The following is a 21994-nucleotide window of genomic DNA, read 5'->3' on the forward strand; positions in this document are numbered from 1 at the left end:
ATAACTCAAGTTTCTGCCCAGATAGATCTGAAAAGGAGCCCGATGTACTGTCAGCTCACCCCGAACAGAGTGCTAAAACCAAAAGCCATGCATGATTTGACAAGTCATCATAATAATGGCATTAAAAAGCCAGTAAATTCGTGTAATAGGGGTTCTGCAGCTTGAATGGCACCAGCTATATGGTGACATCGGACCTAAGTCGTATGTGCTACTGTTTATGTAGTCTTGTATGGTTACATTTGATTACTCGTGGAACAATAATGGGAATTTTGCTTATACTAAATATTGTAAAGATCATATTGTGTCAAACAGTGAAAATACAAGGCTTACACAGGAAACATGCTAAAATCAAATGAAAATATGATGTGTATTCATGGATACAAATTATGCAATAACTTGAGACAGTACTAAAAGCAGGGCCCTTAGCCACAAGGGTTCATTACAGACAACACTCTAAAACATAAATCAGAAATTCCAAGGCCCTTACCAGGTACTGATAGATGCATGGCAGCAGCACCACATCAGTCAGAGTGAAGTACAGTCCCTCAGCAAACACATGCTCCAGGGGAGGGAGATCTGTGGTCTTCACTTTCCTGATCTCAGAGTTCTCTCTAGTGGTCAAAGCTGGAACTGAATCCACAGACAGCTTGGCCAAAGCAGCCCGGAGTTCAAGTCCATCACGGACCTGAGGTCCAGGTTTGGACTCGGCGTCCACATCCCCTTGGGCTTCAGGGGACTCATCCTTTTCATTCTGTTTCTGCTCTTGGAGTTTCTTCCTCCGTATTTTGTCATCATTGTGGACTTTGACAGGCTCCGCAAGCCTTTGCTCTAGGGTGAGGATGGAGAGAGGCAGCTGCTGATATTGATTTGTAGGATTTTGGAGGTGTTCTTCTACAGCAGAGGGGATGCCAATTTCACACAGTCTGGTCCACTTGCTCACCTGAGAGTGAGGAAATGAGATGAGATAACGATTTTAAAAGATTTGTGAGGTCAAATACAGCACTGTCTTTAAACTGAAAGACACTGGTTAACTGTTTATTGTGTGAAATCTTATATTGATGTCTGTCTAAGCCTATGAAACTGTGATCAAAACCTAACTAACCTGCTGTAACAAAAACCTTTGATTGGTCCTGGTTATATTTTGTGGTCATTATAGGAAAGTAAAAGTAACTTTCGGCTGAAACCTTGTTAGACCATTAGAAAGAGGAGCAGTTTAACCACTGAGCTCCTTGAAATTTCATCAGCCGAAGATTAAGTATAGAGTCGAGAACCCATTAAGACTTTAACCCACAATCAGCTGAACAACAAGCCGGACACTTACAAGTAAGTGTCCGGTGAAGAACTGCATAATTCGGTATCACATTTTTGGAAAAATTGAGACAAAGTTGTGAGGCAATTATTTGAGGTTTGTTAGATGTACTGAATTTATAAGCAGGTCGCAAATAAACATATAATGAACATGTAGAAACGGATAAAGGTTAAATGTTTGCATGTTCATCTGACCTGCTGTGTCCTGACGAAAAGACTAAGTTATACCAGCAATTGATCAGAATTAATTATTTGGAAGTGTGTAAATTGGAAACCCTCAATATTCCCTACGATTGGAACCAAATTATTAATAACCTTCTGATTAATATACTTTTGCGTCTCAGTTCCTTTCTAGGAATTTATGGACCCCTTAAAATTAAGTGTTACTGAAATTTTGACTGACTGACACTGTCATAATAGCCAAAATGTATAGATCTCACAATAAAGTTGTTCTTGATATTACATGTGTTGCTGAAGTTTTGACCCTTTAAAGCTCTCCTCCCTCCCCCCTGCACCTTGCAAGCAGGTGAAGCTATCAACACCCACTCTATATGACTGCTGCTAAATACCTATTTCTGTTTCTTTTGTTGTGCATTGGTGATTTGTGTCCCTGGTTTCAACTAACCTCAGCGCAGGCCTTCAGACAGGTCTTCTTGAAGCCCAGCAGTGCCAGCACATCACTCCTAGAAGGGTCGGCCTCTAAGGTCTTGTTGATGATATGTCTCAGGACCACCGCCAGTCCAGCCCTGCAGAGCCGCCGGGACTCATCCAAAACCGCGGGGAGACGGCAGCCCTTCACCAACTGAGGCAGAGCCTCCACCTGAGTCTCAGACACATCCAGGGACTCTGGTAGCCGGCTCTTCGGTGACTGGGAGCTGGCAGGCTTGGTGGAAACCAGAAAAACTTTGAAAGACTTGCACTCGCAGTACGACAGGAGAAACAGGGCAATAGAGGTGTGCAGCGGAAGACGCGGCTCCTCACCTTGGACACACATTTCTAAATAAAGGGAGGGATGCTGCTGCTGCTTTTCGTCCGTGTGCTTCATTGTAAATAACGTTACGACTTTGGGGTAAAAACAGAGGTAGGTCAACCAGTAATGAGCTCTGGATATGTTGTCGAGTATCTCTTAAAGGATGGCAGCTAGGACGTGTAAGCTAAAACACCATACTGGATAAACTGACATTAATAGATACGCACAACAGCTTTAGAAATGCGCACATATACACTGGCAATTTCAATAAAACCACGTTGTTACGGTACACGCTTCCTGTTGGTACGCGCAGTGCCGCTTCTTCCTTCCCTTATGCTACAAAGCTAAGATGGCTCCACAGCGCCATCAGCTGTCTGCTGTCAAAACGTACGAATCAATACAAATGGAAATATGGAGTATATTAACATGCTGTATTAAATACACACACAAAAAAACATGTATAATTGAATTTAAAATGCAGATGGTTCTGCAGGATTGTTGAATAGAACCAAAGTTTACACAAGGTTCCGCGCGCCTAGATTCCGGGCGTATTTAACGGTTGCACGGGTTGCAAGACGAAGGTCCGTCCCGGCCGTCCGCGTCTCTCGCAGGAAGCGCCGCGCAACCGTCATTTGTTCTCCGAAACGAAAACACCGGCTCGCGGGACAGGATTTGCCCCAGAAACAGAGCGCGAGGTAACTGTAACCCAACTGAAGTTAGCAACCTGGGAACTTGGTTTTTTATTTTTATTTTTATTTTTTTTATTACTGGCAGCTGAGGGGGGAGGGCAACTTTGGCCACTGCACCGCCGTGACGGTGCTCCGGGCTGGCCGGACTGACAACACTGCGGAGCAGTCAGTTAACTCGGTTTTAAGGTATGTATTTATTTATAGGAAACCCAACTGTCTGAATCGGGGCAACGAGGACGCATGGGCCTCAAAGCAGAGGACCAGCCTTCCCCCGAAAATAATGTAATATTCCCACTAAAATAAAAAAAAATAATAATAATCATTACAGCTGATGTGAAATTACGGTAAAGGACAGAGGTGTAAATGAAGCATCAGCGTGAACAGCCCGAGTCGACTACAATGTCTTCCTCACCCTTCAGAGGTTTTTCTTTGGCCTATTCTCTCTCCACCCTTCCTCTCACTGTATTATTGTTGTTGTGTCATCTGATGTAATTATTATTGATGGCCATGGTCATCAATGCAAATGTCTCTAATATAAAAACAGTGATTATGTGAGTGGCAAACTGGGGCAAGGCTTCACTTAAGACAAACACACAGACAGTTACCACGGATTAGTTCAGTCCTCCTAAATGTTTAATGTGGAGGGGAAATGTTTTGTGTTTTGTGTTTTGTTTTTTTTTTGTTTTTTCTTTAATTTTAACAGCCCACAGTTAAAAACAAAAATACAGCTGAATGTGGGAATGGACATTAAGACTGCACATTAAGTAAGTAAGTGATTCCGGCTAGGAAGCTGCAGATGCAAGAAAGCCTTTGTTTACACTTTGTTACCGGATGTCTTGAATGTAGCAAAGATCTGTACAGATAAAGGCCTTGAAAAGACATTTTGTTCTTAGAATCAATGCAGAGTTTCTTTGTACCTTGTCGGCATTTAATCTTCAAGGCCTAAACCAAGTGTAGGGTCAGTCCAAGGTAACACTGCAATGTCTATGACAGCTACAGCTTTTGCTTTATTTTGTTCTTTTATATTATAATATCAGCAACTAATTCAACCAAAATTGTCTCAGAATGGCCATAGCAGTGGTAATTGATGAAGTCGTAACTGAAGCCGAATAAACTCACATTATTTATGATTTCCAGTTTAAACCATGGCTGGACCTGTCAGTCTGGACTTGGATCCCATCTTCCTAAAGGGATTGAGTTACCTGCACTCCAAGAGTAAAGACTCAGCTGAGAAACTCAAAGCTTTGCTAGATGAGTCCCTTGCAAGAGGAAGTGACTCATCTTACCGTTCATCACAGAAAGTACGAATTTCATCACGTATTTATGTTGATTCATTCTTAATTTGCGCTGTCTTATTGATATTTTCTCTCTCGATTTAATTTGTATTAAATATATACAACTAAACGCTAAATTCTCTGTATTATCATTGTGTATCCTCAGGATATAGAGGTGTCCAAGGGGTCCGTGTCAAAACTGAGCTTGAGTAAACAGGACTCCAAATCCTCTTCAGGTTCCTCATCCTCCAGCAGCAGCAGTGGCAGTAGCAAATCCAGCTCCGAAAAAAGCAAGAAAGAGGGAGAGAAGAGACCCTCTGAGAAGGTACTGGATAAATTTTGTATCTTTTTTTTTTTTTTAATCAGAATAAAATTTGTTTATGCTAGGAAAGATCTTAAAGCATTACCATTTCTGACACGATCTTGCATGCAAATGTGTGCCAGATGTCAAATACTATCCTATAGGAGGAAATGGACATTCCAAAATAAATTCAAAATCACTCAAAAACATTTTGTACATCGTTGTCAACTATGTTCTAATCCTGTTTGGTTGCCTGTGAACTTGTCGCTTTGTGAAGTAGTGCAGCATAAATTGTGAAACTGTTTAACTCATGATCCAAAGGTAAAACTACGTGTATACATCTGTCATTTTAGAATGACCGTCAAGATGGCTGAAAGAAAAATGCTATGCTTTTTATGTCTTGGTTTTCAAGTCTCTTTTAGACCTACTGCACTATATTGCAGAGCTGCACTCTGCAAGACAGACTAAGCAGATCCATACAGTTCAGGTCATAACTGATAACGTGATGAGGAGAGTAGAGTTCAGAGATTTCCTTGAAGTGCAAGAAGCATGCATGCATAATTACATAAAGGACTACTAGTATAAGGTGGCCAAATGTTGACGTGATGTGATGAATCAGCGTCATTTGATGCAGTGTCTAAACTGACCTCTTTCTGTCTTACTGACAAACAGGTTAGGGTGGACTTGGGTGAGGTGGACCCTCCGAAAAAGCCTCGTTTAGAGAAACAGGAAAATCGTTCTTCTCCAATTACCGTTCAGACGAGCAAAGACCTCCTGCCAAACATAAACGACTATGATGAGACCAACGCTGATGACTTTGCCATGGAAATGGGCCTGGCTTGTGTGGTTTGCAGGTATGTGTAAATAAAGTGGGGTGTTTTTTTTTTTTGTTTTGTTTTGTTTTGTTTTGTTTTGTTTTATTTTCTTCTCTCCCCCTTTTGCATGAGCTTGAGGATATCAGTGCATATTCCTGTGCAGTTGTTAACATTTCTACTCAGCTTTCAAGCCTAGAAAGTTAAACTCGGTGACTAACCTAACAGTGTTCCATTCACATTCTGTCTTGTTGCGGTTTTAATTACCTAAGACAAATGACGGTTACAATGGGAAACCAGTTGGTGGAGTGCCAAGAGTGCCATAATCTGTACCACCAGGACTGTCACAAGCCCCAGGTGACGGACAAAGAAGTTAATGACCCACGGCTTGTTTGGTATTGTGCCCGCTGCACCAGGCAAATGAAACGTATGGTGAGGAAAATGAATTATGTTTCAGTATCAACTTAGTAATAATTTGTAGCACATCACCACTGACTATATGACTGATAAGTGCATAGTCATGTTACTAGGACCTGTTGTTTCTGTTTGAAACTATTTTTGTTTGTCCCCTAGGCCCAGAAACCTCCACAGAAGCCGTCCCCTGCGTCTGCATCATCAGCCCCTGTTGTAAAAGACACACTGGTGAAAAAGACAGAGTTTAAATCCAAACCTGACACAGCCAGCACCTTCCAAGCCTTCAAAAGAACAGAAGTGAAGGTATATGTTGACTCATTATGGTTTTCACAGTGTATGAGACTTTAAAAGCATGCAAGGTGGTAGTGAGGCCTGTCATGTTTAGTAAGAAGATGTGAATGGTTAACATGCATTTGGCTAACCTGTGTAATAAGCAACCATTAGTTGTGTCTCAGATGTTCTGTGTCATCCTGAAATCAAGCAAAAACTATGATTCTGAATTGTTTTTAATGGTAGCAAGTGACAAAAGAGTAATAGCTGTCAATGTGCAAGACTTCTCTAAAAGGTAGACAGCATAAATCTCTGCAGAGGAAAATGAGTAGAAAGTATACACTTACTTTTAAGGATTAGACCGCAGACTTCTACTGCTGTATCATTTCTCCAGAGAGAATGGGTTGAAAACTTTTCAAAGTACTTTTACTTATTGGAGTTCACCACAAAGTTATTTTGTGGTTATTTTGTACTGTAACTACTACTCGTAGTAGTAGTTGCAGTAACAGTAACAGTAGTAGTAGTAGTAGTAGTAGTAGTAGTAGTAGCAGTAGTTGTTGTTACAGTAGTAGTTGCAGTGGTGAAATTAATTTGTTGGTATTTGACTCCAGAAGTCATTGGCGTCATCTTCATTCATTATCTGTTGAATGTGTGTTGTACTGTGATAATTGTGGTGACTGTTTTTCATTTCATGCAGGCAAACACAACATCCGCCAATCCCACCAGTAGCAGCTCCTCCTCCTCCGGCAGTGGTCTTACAGGCTGGGCTGCATTTGGCGCCAAGACAAGCCCTTCTCTTCCTCCCAGCTCCAAACTGGGATCCTCAGGCCCAAGTGGAAGCAGCAAGACCTTGACAGCTCCCTCTGGCCAGAAACCTGTCGGGCTGTCTGGGCTAGCTGGAGCCAAGTCAGGAGTTGGGGGTTCAAAGGTACCCAGTGGGGGCAATGGAAATGGCTCCAGCCAAGTGCCTCTGAAACCTCCTCCACCCCTGACCCTGGGTAAGCAGCCACTGAACCGTTCATCTAGTGCTGAAAACCAAGGGAAAGGCTCTGCTTCGTCAGGGGCCGGCTCCCCGAGCAGCTCCCAGGCGAGTGCAGGAGGGAATGGAGGCAATAATGGAGGAGGTAATGGGAACAATGGGAATGGGTCAAAGGTTCCACCAGGGGACAAAGCACCTACATCTCAAGAGTCTCAGCTTAACGCCATGAAACGGTTGCAACTGGTGAAGAAGAAAGCGGCGCAGAAAAAACTGAAGAAATGAGTAGAGAGAGAGCGAAACGAAGAGGAGGAGGAGATCTGAGGGAGTAGAAAATAAACGCTTAAACAGTGTGAAATTAGTGCCAGAACATTATGTTTGTATTACCAGAGTATCTGTACATGGATTAACACCATCCAGTCAAATACTTGAATCCTACTTTGTGTAAATGCTGCTGGACTCTGTGTGCCTCGTTCTGTCCTAACAAATCCAAACATCGAAAAAGTGACTTTCACTTTTTTCAACAAATGTCATTAAATATCCTCTTCTTATAAACTGGCCATAGCAATGACTTTGTAGCATGTGGTGTCCCTGAATGTTACTCATTATATTATATAGGCATGTGGGGAGAATGAGAAATAATAGTTATATTAGAGGGGACAAATATAATATATATTATAATATATATAATAAAAACAATTTTTAATATTTCTTCATTTCACAAAATATAAAAACATATATTTGATATATAAATCATTCATATATAACAACATTTTCATTCTATAAACAATTTCATATATAACATTTGCTTCATCTATAAATCATTTCACATATAACATTTGCTTCATCTATAAACCATTTCACATATAACATTTGCTTCATCTATAAACCATTTCACATATAACATTTGCTTCATCTATAAACCATTTCACATATAACATTTGCTTCATGAATAAATCTCTTCATTATCAATATAAACTCAACAACACTGAAGTACAAAAGTGCTCCGCACAGTGCCCTGTATTTTGCTACCATCATTATCCATATTTGTTAGATTATTGGTCAAGCTCCATTGGTGAGCTCTTTTGTTATGATCTTCTGGAGGCAAAGCAGACTTAACATCAATACTTTTGGTATGAGACATCTGATAATAACTTTTTAAAGTGGCATGGTGGTGCAGTGGTTAGCACTGTCACCTCACAGCAAGAAGGCTCTGGGTTTGAACCTGCTTGCCAGCTGGGGATCCCCTGTATAGTCTCCCCAATCCTGCTTTGGTCCCACAGTCCAGAGATGCAGGTTAGGTTAACTGGCGACTCTGATTTGCCCATAGGTGTGAGCGTGAAGGGCTGTTTGTCTCTATACGTCAGCCCTGTTATAGACTGGCAACCTGTCCAGGGTTTGCTCAGGACTACTTGAATTATGTATCAAAGAATAAGTGGGTTTGCGGAAATCCAATACCTTAATAGAGGGCCTCTATTTAGGCATAGGACATCCTGCCAAGGTAGTTGGCAGGGACATATCCCTTCTGTCCGTTAGCCTCAGCTAACCACCACTCCTTATTGCCTCCCAGGTCACAGAATTTGAGAATGCGGACATGCTGGTACTCCTGCAAGGTCAGCTCCTGGTCACAGCGGGCTTGAAATGCATACACGGCATAAAACTGTGGAAACAGACACAAATCAAATGTAGTCATAGGCACACAAAAAAAAAAAAAATCAACCGTCTGAAAAATTGACAGCAGCTTTGTTTCTTTCGGTGTTTTTTATGAAACCAAAACAGCAAATTGGCATGAAATTATGTTAAAGTGTATCTTACTGTAAACCCAGAAGGTGGCACTGTTTATTAGTTTTCCACACCGACAGACTGTTACCATCCCTTCCTAATTTTCATTACAATTTACGGACCCTGGACAGCGCCTTTATATTTTTTTGAGGCCAGTATCTGTGTCACGCTATGATGAAGATCAGAGGCATATTGGGTAGTCATAGCAGATGAAGACAGGACCACAAGAAGGACGAAGCCCACTGTCATCGTGTGATGTCATTCAACCCATTTAATTTAAATGCAAAGCTAGACATAGACACTATAAAGCTATCAAATGTGCTTCTGCAGTAACACATCTGCTGATCCAGTCAATATACATGCACACCTCGGTTTTACTGCCCCTCTGATGACTCATATTTTTATAGTTGGACTCTCTTCTTTGATAATACCCTTGTGGTCCTCTGAAAACCAGTTAAAATTACATGGTCTGCTGAGTTTTATTGCAATAATGAGGTTTACGTGGTGTGTGGCTTGTTGCGTTTCAGTTTTGTCCCCTTGTTTTTTCTGAAGTTTTGATACTGCTTGGTTGATTTCAAATTGTGAGTTTGTCTGTACACACACTTGTGTACATGCACATAGTACGTGTAGTTTGAAGCACAGTCATTCTGCAGCTTTTAGTTTTTCTTTAACCCTCCGCCGTGCTAAGCAATGCAGTATCTTAAAGTCGTATCTATATGGTGAAAGAACAGTTCAGAGAAACACATGCAGGCGACCACACACACCTGCTGAGCCTCTGCGTCAAGTGTGTCCTCCAGGTCTTCTGGGCTCTCCAGCTCCCCCTGTAGACCAGAGAGGGTTGAGCTGCTGTCGGTGGTATTGAGGTTGAAGCTGCGCAGGCTGCTGCTGCCACTGCCTGACACAAACAGGCTGAGGTCGTCGAAGTCGTCGTCCGCCATGGCAGGTGGCTGCTGCTGTTGCTGCTCTTTGGCCATCTGGCCTGCCCGCTGTGAGTCCCTCAGAGGGTTGTACTGCTTCAGGAATGTGGAATAGACGTAGCCTTGTGTACCTAACAGGGACACACATGGGCTGTTTGTCAGGATGGCTGACTTCTCCACCCAACCAACCCACAAAGGGTTGGTTCACCCAAATTACAAAGTAGTGGTAGTGGTAGCTAACCATGTAGATTAGTTTTATTTTGTCCAGATATCGATCTCTGAGTCTTCTGACTCCACCAGAATAAAATGAGGAAGAATACTAAACACTGTGCAGCACAAGAAATCAAGATAAAAAAGCAAGTTTCTTTAGTGCAAAACTCCATTGACATTGTATTGGGCAGAAAGCAAAATCTCAGAGATGCACGTCAAAATCTCAATGGCCAGATATTACTGGTGAGAACTTGGTTCTTTTGAAATTTGAGCAAACTGACCCTTTACATATCTAACAGTAAAGTAATTGCAGAACAAACTACTGTTGAAGACATTTTCCTCTGTTAATCACAAAACTGCTTCCTCCAAATAAATGGGCATAATTTCTGGACGATAAAAAATGTGTTTAATATGTGGGACTGCATGTCTCGCATTAAGGCTGTAAGCATAAGATGGGAGTACTTGCTTACACAATCTTAAATCCAGTTACAGTGAGCAACCTGAAGAGTGTAAATATGAGGCAAGCATATTCATGGTGTTGATATCAACAGAAGGATGAACAACAACTTCCTGGGAATGCTTGTATCCCAAAGGAAAAGACGATTCTGTGAAGAATGTACCAAGAAACGTACACACACTTTTTTTCTAGGGCTCATAAAAAAAGAACTTGTTATTGCAGAGTACAGAGGGGCATGCAAGCAGCATCTCTCTATCCTTGTTTCTGAATACCCAAAGGGAAAGGCTTTGTACTCTAAGTAACACTGCTTACAACGCACAGCGGTTTGTTCCAAACAAGACGTCGGGATCTCTGGTGCTGCTGCAAGACATCGAGGGGAGATAGAGACAAGCTATGGAGCTGTGGCCCTGTTGTGAGGCAACCATCTCCGGAGGCACGCAAAGGGGTACCAGCAACCATGACATCACAGGAGCTCATGGGACTGATTCTTATGTGACGACTTGTCAGAGTCAGAAAAGTAAAGTTTGGTGTGTCTACAAAGCCCCAGTCATCTAATAGATACAGGTCCCTCCGCAGAGGTATCTGCTTTGAAAGAGACGTATACCAGCCATACCTGCAGATGATCGAGTGTGACAACTTAATTCACCTTTTATGTCTTACTAACAGTATGCGCCAAGAGCTGCCTCGGCTTTGAGGGTCTCTGTCCTTATGAACGCACGCACACATGCACACACACACACACTTGCCTCCGGTGTGAACCAGCCAGCGGCTGCTGCTGCCCAATGGGTCTGTGTCCTCCAACAGGGCGACCAGCTCTCCTTCTAGCAGGCTGAGGTCCTGCTCCTGGCAGCCGTTGCACTTCCTCTTCAGCTGGTACAGACGGCTCAGCGGGTATTCCGCCAACAGCCAGGCACGCTGTTCCTCGGTTTGATGCTGCACCTCCAGCATCTGGAGGATAGCACGGCACAGAGGAGTGTCAATATTTGAAGTGGGTACGGTGTGTGGGCAAATGCGGGCATGTTGCTGGTTATTAGTGTAGGAGAGTATTCTAGGAACGCCCAAAGGTAATAAGCTCCTGGGTGTAGGAGCTTCAAATAAAAATTTCACATGTCCAAGCACAATAGCACTCATATATGTACAGATGTATGTGCATTTGTGTACACCTACACACATTTAGATATATAAATCTCAGGGGACTGATACCGGGTGGAGCTTTAGGTTGCCAAGTGCTCCAGTTAATCACAGCCTAGAGCCGTTCTCTGTGTCTGCCTTTGATGAGACTTATAGCGGCTGATCTATGGCTTGGAATTGGTTCAAAAACATTTTTAAACACTCACAGGAATATGTGGGGCTTTTGTTTTAATCTGGGGTCAATGAGGATCCCACAGACACTTACACAACTCATCAGGGATCTAAATAGTACAGACTGCAAGCTATAATGGCAAATTTTAGTCTCTAGATTAGTCTCTAGATGTGAATAATTATAGATTATTTCCACTTTCTTACCGATATTTTCTTGTCTCGTTGTCTCTCAAAGCTGACTTTGCGCTCCATTAGCTTCTGTGCATTATCTTTAACAAAAGCCAGATTATTCAGCTCGTCCATGATGCTGTTCTGCACTTCAGCAATGTTTGACAATGGAGCCTGGAAAAGGAAACATGACAAATTTAAGTTTCAGTATTAAATAGACTAAAAATGAAATGAGTCTAATAATGTGTATTATGATCAGGATCCTCACTGGTAGCTGCTGTATGGATGGAGCACGGAGTAGTATTTTATCCATCAGCTCTCTGAGTAGGGCAACTAGATACACCACACAGTTGGACAGGATAGTATAGGCAGCCATGTTGAACCTCTGCAACTCCTCCACTAGCAAGGCATTGAGAGCCTCATAGTCCCTCCTCGCAGGACCAGGCGGGTCCTCTGACAACGTTGAAGGAGAGGACGAAGCGGTGGATGATGGGGATGAAAAAGAGGAAGAGCGCTCCAGGCGGCTGCAGTAATCCAGCAATTTGTCGTAACGTTTCTGTATGAGCTTCTGGGGGGCTGTGAACATGCCCTGCAGGGAGGAGAGGGGGAGGAGGACCAAGCGCTCCATACTGTCTCTCTGAGGAAAGAAGTCAGTGAGAGTGCAGAAGATGAAAAGAGATTTACAGTATTAGTCTGCCTATTTTCATTATGTATTCTGTACATGTAAACTGGTACTTTTAGTGTACTCCTGTGTTTTTAAATGACTTTTTTATAGTGTATAAAGTATGAAATGTCTTGTTTTTAGTATTCAGCAGTGTCTCTGTTTCACAGCAATTTTCTCCAAGGGAGGACAGTAAAGTATCCTTTAAGTAAAGTATCTTTTATCCTTGAATACACAACAACAGGACAGCTGCTACAGCTTAATTTGCATTCAGACAAACAAAAGGCACTGATGTTGTTCAGCTTATATTATAGAGTTTAGCAGACATAAAAGACTTCATCTATTATAGCAAGGAGCATGTAATGGGTAGTACTACACATAAAGAAAAAGAATTATCCAACACCAGTTACAGCAGTCATGTTTTGATTGTAGGAGGCACAATGGAAACCTTTCATACAAAATAAGTCTGTTGCTTTTCCTCTTAGCGTTCACATGCCTTGTGTCTACAGTTATTTTTGTAAAGGTCATTACAGACTTTGTTTGGGCCAGTGCTGAACTGCTGCAGTGAAGAGCTGTTACACAAATAATCTTATTCAAAGGTTTAGTTATATCAGAATTGGCAACAGTGCAATCCACAGAGAGAAGAGAGTAGGAAAGGGAATGTGGCAGCGTAACTAGAGGATCTACTAGAGAGGTTAGAGGCATAGGGGGAGAGGATTAATAAAATGGACAGAAGACAGGCAGCTATGGGCAAAGTGACAGATGACCCACAGTTGGAGGGTGGATGGAAGGTCATGTAGGAACAGGACAGCAAAGCAAGGACAGGCACAAATACAGACGATTCAGGGAGGAAAGGGAAGAGGGGAAAAGCTGGACAGTAAAGTAAGTTATGCCCTGAATAAAACTGATAACGTTTTTGTTGTGAAGTACAACAAAAGCCATACTTACAAAGTGCTTATAGGGGTCATTTCCATTATTGTGCAATGAGCCGTTTATGCCATTTTTGTTTGGATCCTTAACCATGTTCTCCATGTCCTGGACATTCTGGACAGCTACAGACACCATCTCCTGCAGAAAATACATTAAGAAAAAAACGAAAAATATTTAACAAAATATTAACATTAAAACAGCATCTAACATGCCCATTTTACAACAGGAAATGGTTTGCTAATATATACCTACCTGAGTGTGCTGCAGGTAACAGTTCACATTCTTGACCAGCTGCCTCACAGCCTTCTCCAGACCCCTGAACAGCTTCTCCTCTCTATCAAATACTTCATCTCTCACCTACAAAAGAACAATTGAAATATGTACCTTAAATACTAGCTAAATGCCAATTATGCCTTTGCCTTAAACTAAATGTCTGCACTTGCAAATGCCACTAGCGGCTGTATAATAGCAGCAATTCCTATATTAATAATATACCTTTAGGCCAGAAAACTTTAGGCCAGAAATTACAAAATGCAACTTTTGTCATTTCTATTCCTTTTACTTCTATTTTATTACAGTCATAGTGACTGTGCAGTGAACTCTAAAAAAGTTTTTGCCACCGCATTTTACCTGTGGTTCGACTCCAGTGAGGATCTTGAGATAGCCAGCAAACCTGTCGCCTTTCTTACGGATGGAGTGTATGTTTAACTTGTGTAGTTTGCCCCTCAGTGTGCCTTCATCTTCCAACCTCTTGTACTTCATAACTGAGAATAGATGAAAATATGGGACCAAAATTGAAATAATGAAGATTAAAAGACATGGAATTAGGGCAGGATAGCAGATAAGTCAGCAGGACCACTAATATCATTTGATAGGGATTAATAAGGTTGCAAAATCATGCTTTTGATAAAAAAAAATCTCACCTATATCCTTCCGCCTCTTGAACTCATTGATGTTCACATTTATGATCTTGGCTGCAGTGAATGCCTCCTGCAGCGGCCGATAGTCAGGATGGTCTTCAGGTGTGGCCTGCCACAGTTCCCCAAGCAGCAACGGGTACTTCATGATCCTCTGGACAGGTTTGATGAGCAGTGAGCCCATGTCCAGCAGGTTAGGTTTTCCTCTGTGTAAATAAGTTTATTATATAGTAAACATGATGTGCATGAAACTGCTAAATCAATGCAATAATCAAGATTTATATATGACTGTATATTCAGTATCTAATTCAAGACATTTTAAATGCCGACATCAATCTTTCATCATTGGGTACTTACTCTTGGTCGTAGATTTTCCTGTAAATACAAAGACAAAGAAGGCACAGTCACCATCATAGATTCTACAAAGCAAATCATAATGTTTAGAATAGCAGGGAAGTTAAGTTTTTTAATATGATTAATATTTGGAGGAAGTGACTTCACTTACTTCAGTGCTAAAACACATGTGGTGAAATGTTGCTTTATTTCTTCCTCTTTCTCATAGGATTTGAGTGACATGTTGGCGTCATCGTGATGGTAACAGTAAATCTTATATACATCTTCTAAAGCTGCCTTCGCCTGGATGAATACTTCTCCTTCAAAGAAAAATGGGACATCAGCTCTTTCGTCTCAAAATTATCCAGAGCAGTAAAAGCCAACAAAAAATTAAATCAGGCAGGAGTCAAAATAGGGTTACCTATGACCACTGCCTCTGGATCAGGCTCAGCCATGGCCTCATGCAGTCTGTGAAGGAGGGCTGCAGATACCTCACACACTGTCTCCGTGTTGGTGAACAGCCGATCTATATCCACAACCTAATGGGGGATAAGGAAACTATAGTGTAAAATATGGGTTTGTACTACTGTATCCAAATGAAATGATAAAAAAAAGAACTCAAAAAATAATAGTACATTTTATGTCCAAATGTCAATCAAAACAATGATTTATTTACTATAAAAATAAACTGTGCTTAATATTAATAAAACTATTTGGTCGCACTTTATTTGGATAATTAAGTGTTGATTCCTGACTCCCTATTTGTTAGTAAAATGTCCCTAAAGTTTGATTCAATTCTCATGATTTTCTGATAAATAATGTATAGAGGTTAGAAATAAGGTTAGAGTCAGGTTAAAGTCAGGCTGGTCACGATGTAGATTATTCTCAAACTAGTTGAGTATTAATGTTGAATTTTGCAAATGGAGTTTTATCGAAGCAAATGTTATTGTTAAAAAACAACAACAGCAGACATCTACCTGCATGTTTCGTAAAGGCTGGACCACTTCTCTGATGCACAGCTCCAGGTCTGTGAGGTAGTCCTTTTCAGTCTGCACAAGCTCCTGGATGATCTTCGCCCTGCGGTTCATCTTCCTCAAACGAACCTCCTCAAGGTCCAGGGCTGGAGACGGAGGTGTGGACAGGTCATGTGGTGTCATTTTCTCTGAGAGTACAAATGGCATTATAACAATATTATAAAATAAACAAAGATGTAAGTAAGCTCGGGTGTTGTTGTTTTTTTTGTCAATTTGTCTATCAGAAGCCATACAAGGTCATGCAAAGCTAACGATGATGTGAGGATATTGCAGGTAAACTGAACTGTAAATTAAGTATTTTCAGCTTTGGAATTCCAGTTGAAAGAAACTGAAAGATCGTGTTGACTCTACTAGTGAATTCTATAGGAACTGAACTCTGATTAAGTTGCATACACTAAGGGATTTAAGTACAACTGAATTAATATCAAGTTTACTTGTTTTGAGTCATTAAAAAAATTACCTCAACTTGTCTTGTCAAATTCAGTCATCCTAAAATTTTCAGGCAGCCTTGACACTAACTTTTTAAAGTTTAAACAAATAGTTTATTTTTACAGCGTACACCTACATTTTGGTGTAAATCTGCAAATTCAAAAAAAAATTTTTTTTTTTTTTCCCCCAGCATTTCAGGCCATCTGTGGCACATATGCGTATGTTCATATTGTGGTAAACACCCTGGCCCTGCGGACTGTGTATGCATGGAAAAACATACATCTCCTCTAACACATCCGCTTGACGCCTGAGGAGCCATCAGTATTTCACGGTGATCTAATTATTTTGACTCCAACGCCAAAAGGCCTCACTTAACATGCCAGTCAGGCTCACTGCTCTTTTTTTTTTTTTTTTTTTTTTTTATTGCTCCGCCGCCTAATCAGTCTGTGGCTGCTCTGTGCTTTGCATGGCAGGCAGGAGTGTCTGTTCAGGGAAGAGGGATGCTTCCTTGCTGCCTAATCGACACCACATACCACTTCCTCCTCTGGGGGGGGGGGGTTGAACGGAGAGAGAGAGAGAGAGAGGGACAGGGAGGTTGAGGGAGGGAGGGAGACAGAAGACTGCGAAGCCCGTGTCAGGTTACGGAACTAATCGTGCCGCTGATGTAATGCTACGATATGCTCAGGCATTCCATCTGCTCAGACTGAGTGTGTGTGATGGGGGAGTGGCACGCAATGATGAACACACACCTACAGAGGCAAGGACACACACACACACACACACACACACGCTGACATTGAGTCATGCAGGTCAGGTGCACACAAAAGAGGAACACACAGGCATGCATGTAAATACAAACAAACTCCATCCACTTCAGCTTACTCATTTTACAAATATATGCGCACACTAACACACACACACACACACACACATGCACACACACACAAACGGGGGGTAAACATGCATAAGATTTGACCATAAGAGGTTCAACAATATTATCAAGACCTTCCTTACAGTAAGGTTAGCTGCACTCAAGGGACCATTTGCACAGGAATACGTCACATATTAGTTGTGTGGATAATGATTAGACCAGTCACAAGCTTTGCATTTACACCTGGTATTTGTATGTGTTCTCATTAATTCTGGGTTAATTCAAATCGAATTTTTTTGGCAAGAAAGCGAGGAAGTTGCACAGTCAAAGAAAACAAGTATGGCAGCTGTAGCTTCTGTTTCCTTATCATTTCATTTTCAAAAAGTCTTTTGTTTTTATAGGAACAGGACTGCAGATAATGGAAAGGTACAGAAAACCAGTGGCTGGAGCCTTTTGCTGGAGCTGAGTAGAATGGGTTGTGTGTTTTTGGCCAGTCGGCAGCACCTTCGTATGAATGCACGGATTGTGTTCACAGGTGGTTGCCTGCAACAGAGGTCTGATCACATTCTGTGTACAGTTACATCTTGCGTTTTTCTTTTTCCCCAGGAAACGAGGACAAAGTGAACGCCTACGGCGGTGAATCATCACTTTTCTGATCATTTAAAAAAAAACCCTGAACATTATAAGCTTCACCATGTCATTGGGGGACTATTTGATTGTAAAGCATTGCTCATGCTTTCTGTCCTCCCCTTGCATCTTCATGCAGCTCACACTTTAACACTTGGTATAAATGCAGTTGCATTTTGTTCAGTCAGCGTATGAACTGAAGTTGCTATAACCTCCTCCTCGTGTTTGTTTTAATCTCCTCTTAATGATTGAAGACAATTTAACAGGTGAAATCTGTAGGAATTCCCCTTGTATTACACAGTAAAAACATGTTTGGTAAACTCAGTGTATATACAGTACTTTGACTGTCATAAGAGGGACCATAGCTGTGCAGTCATTTTTTTCTTCAGGAGTTATTAATTAACTTGACAGTGTCTGATAGTGCCTCCAGAAAAAGACAATAAGTATGAGTCTGATGAAGCTTTGGAGTAAATTCCTTTTACCTATAAATCTATGTTTTACTGTGGAATAACACTTTCATGAATTCTAGTAAAAGTATCAAAGACACAGTTTTACTAGTGGAAACCTTATGTAAAAAAAAAAAGTATCACATTCCCATTTCAACAGTATCATCAAGTGTCACATGTCTACATGGGCTTTCAGTGTGAAGAGAGACCCTAGAATCTCTGAAAACCTCCACCCGTGAGAAAAGTCCCCTTAATGAGAGATCAGGTGAGGTATCTTGATGGCTTGCTGGACAGAAGCGTATGCTATTTTTAATCCGGTTTCAACTCTTTTCATACATCGTCACTTTTTACCCCAATATTTTCTTGCCACGGTACGAAGTTGTAATAAGAGAAACGTCATACAGATTTTTTGTAAAAGCACTTTGAATTCTTTGTGAAATGTGTCCCATTCAAAACTGGCCTTTAAAAGATTCCCCCACACTGATTCATTCACAATGTTACAAAAAATGAAATGCGCTACAGCCTACCAACACTCAGCAGCAGATCTCTGGCTGTGCTGACTTATCCTTTTGCCAGCATTATGTTTGTTTAGGTACGGTCGCCGGCACAGGAGTTCCCATGAAAGTGGATACAGGGCTTTTTCAGTGTTCAGCCCATTGAAAGGGATCCAGCAGGCAGCCCCAGAACGCAATACAAGGAATGATGTATCACGTATCGCCATCAAGAAGAATGACTCTGCCACACAGCAAAGTACAACTGGATTTTATCACTGAGAATATTGAGAATATATTAGGGAAGTGTGCTGAGTTTGAACAAAGCCTGAAGATCTATTTTTTTTTTTAAAAATCACTAAAAGGAAAGATGGACATTTGTCTTTAAGCATGTAACAATATATCATGTCTCATTAAAATAAAGTGCCACAAAAAGCTTAATGCCAAAAAGTCTCAGGGTGACACACACACACACAAACACACACACACACACACACACACACTCACACACACCAACACACACACGGAAAAGTCAGTCCTAAAACATTGTAAACCTACAGCAAGTAACCTGCTCCATGCCTGATTAGTTGATAAATACAGAGGAATATTTGGTTCATGACTGTCCCTATATGTGAGTTTTGTGCTGGTAAATCATTGTCAGAACTCTTATATTTACTTGTATAACTGTAAATAATTAGACATACTGACATCATGTTGCCATGGCTCTGTGGCTCGACCAACCTGTCTGACAAGCAGATGAGAACTGACTGTCGGGCGGCAGCTCACATGTTTCCTCTTTCAATGAGGTCATCGCTCTGTCAATATTTGAAATGGTAACACCACTGTAAATATGTAATACTGCTCGTCAGGTGTGAGGCCTCTCACATCGGCCTCAGATTAGGACCCCTATTAATGAATAATCTGCAGATTATTTTCTCCAGTCATCATTTGGTTTATTAAATGTCAAAAAAATAGTAAAAGATGTCCATCAAAATTTTCCTAGAGCCGTAAAACTGTCCTTTACAGCCATAGACTTTTGCTGCTGGCTGCTTGGGCACCATCACCGGAACCGTCGTGGTTGAGTGCTTTGTTTATGGGCATTTTGACAGAAACTAAAGGAAGGGACACTCGCTTTAATTTGGCTCTCCATCCAGATTTTCCAAATCAGTACAGAGGTTAGGCGTGATCTGATATCAGATATTTAGTCAAGGAGCAGCTCACATATTTCCTCTTTCAGTCGAGTCATCATTCTTTCAATATGTACAATGATAATACTATTGTGAATATGTAATAGCGCTCGTCAGGTGTGAGGCTGAAGTCAAAGAGGGTGGGTGATTGGTTTACTGAAAACAACCCAGTGTTTTTTTTTTTGTTTGTTCTTTTGACAACCCCGCCTGCTATGATGCAGGTTGGTCAAGAAAAACAGAAAGTGCAAAGAAGCAGAAAGTGTCTCTATTTCAGGCAAACAGGGCAAGGGAAAGCTATCCTGTCAGCACAACACCAAGTGAGAAGTAGATTATACTTTGCTAATTCTAAGAAAGTGGCATGAATCATTTTTTTTTTATGTGTACTGTTCACGGGACAGGAAACCAAGGAACAAGTGGCTCAGGAAAACCTACATACTTTGGCTAATCTTTAATACTAACCCCCTGCTGACACAGTGATATCAGTCATTTTGCCTGAAGTGCAGCATTCCCAGGCACTGACCGCACTCTAAGGACAGGTGCAGCCAGTTTTTCTGAAACGCAGACATTTCTGAAAAGACTGTGTCAGCTGATGTGATGAGGCAACATGAAGCTGCATCTATATACATATGTTGTTTTTTTTTAATCACAATCGAATTTACCTTTCCCATCTGGTTCTTACGTCCCAGGCCAATAACTACAAATTCTTTGGTCAAATGTTATAATCAGTGTAAATCAAACTGTAAGACCAAGTGCCTGAAATATCTTGAAACTCTTTGACTAAAGTTGGTGAAGAAAAATATGCACAAGTGTATAATGTCCTTCCTCACACGTCACTGGTATCTAGATCTTGTTTACCAGCTGGTCTGGAACACCTCTGAAGCCACTCCTCAGTGCCTGAGTCTGGAGCACAGTTTGCATATGTGGCTCCATCCCTCTGGGAGTATCTCCTGCTCAACACATAGTAACGCAACAGATGCCCAGTATCCAGAGCTGTAGAGCAGTGCATTCTCTATGTGCGTGTGTCTGTGTGTGATGAATGTTTGCCCTCAAGCCGTAGATGGTGTTCTTATAGTCCATCTATAGTGGACATATTTGTCTAAAAGTTTGCTTAGCCAGTGTGTTATCAGCAAGTTTGCAATGTGGAGAGTTGAGAGACTTTTCAGACTAAGTATTGGCTCACGTGTGTGTTTAGATTGTTGCTATAGTTTTGACCCCTGGGGAGATCATTGGCTAACGTACCTTTAAGTTTAGCGCTGTACTCCGTCTTGTCAGACTGACTCCTCCTCACCAGCGTCCCCAGGTTGATGTCACCTTTGGCCATGTCATCAGCCACAATAGTGTCCGTCTTTCTCCTCTCCAGGTAACGCAGGAACACAGGCCGGTTCCTCCTCTTTATTACTTTCTCCTTCTCTTTTTCCTTCTCCTTCTCACTCCCACTGGCCTCCTTGGGGTCCATAGTGAGGCTGTCAGCTACCTTGTGCTTTGAGACCAGTCAAAGAGAAAAGAGAGGGGAAGAGAGAAGGGCAGGGAAAGGGACAGACACAGTGCAACAGGTGTACTGTTCACTGTGCACTGACTGCCGGCTCTCCGCAGGTAATGTAGCTCCTCCCTATGCCTACCTGTCATGAGAGCTGTGTGGCCACACCTCTCCACTGCTGTGCTATGCTTCTTCCCTTTAGAACATTATTTCCCGGGAGTGAAAGTGCATCTCATCACTTACTCTCAAACATTTGTGGACGGAGCAATGGCTAATCAGCTACAGTCTTGTTTTTGCTCTTCAAAATCAAATGAATGTGAGCCCTCACAGAGACGCACACAATGTGCCAAATACTGACAAGAACGTATGTATGTAAATGGCCTGGGCACGATAAATCACACTTGGCAATACAGAGTGTGTTATTCACACAGTACATGAATATCCAGAGCAAAAAATGTATGTCTACGATGTACTCTTTAACTGAATAAAAAGGCAAACCACTCGACATGTCAAGCTGTAAGCAGCTGAGCTAATGTTAAATACAGTAAATGGATTCATCAGGTCTCTGCAACAAATCAGTATATAGTGCCATAACAGTCTATACAAATGCATTGCACTGATGCTCTATAAGTTTCACGTCACATTTCTGTGTGACGGGACAAACTCATATGTGTTGAAAAATAGAATGGGTTGTGTTGGTGGGTTGTGTTTTTTGAACAATGAAAATCTACTTTTGGAAAA

At 41.5% G+C, this 21994-nt stretch overlaps 4 protein-coding genes across 8 annotated transcripts in view; 1 reads left to right on the top strand and 3 right to left on the bottom strand.

Annotated features, from left to right (window-relative positions):
- Positions 1–2784, bottom strand: part of gstcd (glutathione S-transferase, C-terminal domain containing) — a 50475-nt gene extending 47691 nt beyond the window's left edge. Inside the window, exons 1-4 of one of the 4 annotated variants that reach the window (XM_040145903.1) lie at positions 2506–2783; positions 2290–2370; positions 1934–2211; positions 488–940 (exon numbers count right to left, since the gene is read on the bottom strand). In XM_040145903.1, coding sequence (XP_040001837.1) covers positions 488–940; positions 1934–2211; positions 2290–2353 — 795 coding nt within the window. In that variant the 5' untranslated portion in view covers positions 2354–2370; positions 2506–2783. Of the gene's footprint in view, positions 1–487; positions 941–1933 lie in introns of all 4 variants that reach the window. The other 3 variants (XM_040145904.1, XM_040145900.1, XM_040145901.1) reach the window with 3 other exon arrangements.
- Positions 2785–2840: 56 nt separating this feature from the next.
- ints12 (integrator complex subunit 12) lies at positions 2841–7574 on the top strand. 2 transcript variants are annotated; one of them, XM_040145906.1, is made up of 8 exons: positions 2843–2973; positions 3053–3153; positions 4105–4268; positions 4408–4566; positions 5215–5396; positions 5627–5786; positions 5928–6071; positions 6736–7574. In XM_040145906.1, exons 3-8 carry the CDS (start codon positions 4113–4115, stop codon positions 7297–7299), a joined length of 1365 nt encoding a protein of 454 aa, XP_040001840.1. In that variant the 5' UTR covers positions 2843–2973; positions 3053–3153; positions 4105–4112; the 3' UTR covers positions 7300–7574. The 2 variants fall into 2 exon arrangements, with proteins under 2 accessions (XP_040001839.1, XP_040001840.1); XM_040145905.1 differs by lacking the exon at positions 3053–3153 and having other exon boundaries at positions 2841–2973.
- Positions 7575–8491: 917 nt separating this feature from the next.
- On the bottom strand, positions 8492–14542 carry LOC120800550 (rho guanine nucleotide exchange factor 38-like). Its single transcript, XM_040146737.1, has 9 exons — positions 14365–14542; positions 14072–14205; positions 13694–13798; positions 13460–13579; positions 12119–12487; positions 11887–12024; positions 11127–11328; positions 9561–9844; positions 8492–8674 (listed from the first exon to the last, which is right to left on the bottom strand). The coding sequence occupies exons 1-9, from the start codon at positions 14540–14542 to the stop codon at positions 8492–8494; spliced, it is 1713 nt and encodes a 570-aa protein (XP_040002671.1).
- A 317-nt stretch (positions 14543–14859) lies between these two features.
- On the bottom strand, positions 14860–21320 carry LOC120800440 (rho guanine nucleotide exchange factor 38-like). The gene is made up of 4 exons (XM_040146544.1): positions 21016–21320; positions 15669–15853; positions 15113–15230; positions 14860–15011 (listed from the first exon to the last, which is right to left on the bottom strand). Exons 1-4 carry the CDS (start codon positions 21230–21232, stop codon positions 14860–14862), a joined length of 672 nt encoding a protein of 223 aa, XP_040002478.1. The 5' UTR covers positions 21233–21320.
- Positions 21321–21994: the final 674 nt, after the last annotated feature.

Source organism: Xiphias gladius, chromosome 15 (assembly GCF_016859285.1).
Source record: "Xiphias gladius isolate SHS-SW01 ecotype Sanya breed wild chromosome 15, ASM1685928v1, whole genome shotgun sequence".
In the NCBI taxonomy this organism is placed as follows: domain Eukaryota; kingdom Metazoa; phylum Chordata; class Actinopteri; order Istiophoriformes; family Xiphiidae; genus Xiphias; species Xiphias gladius.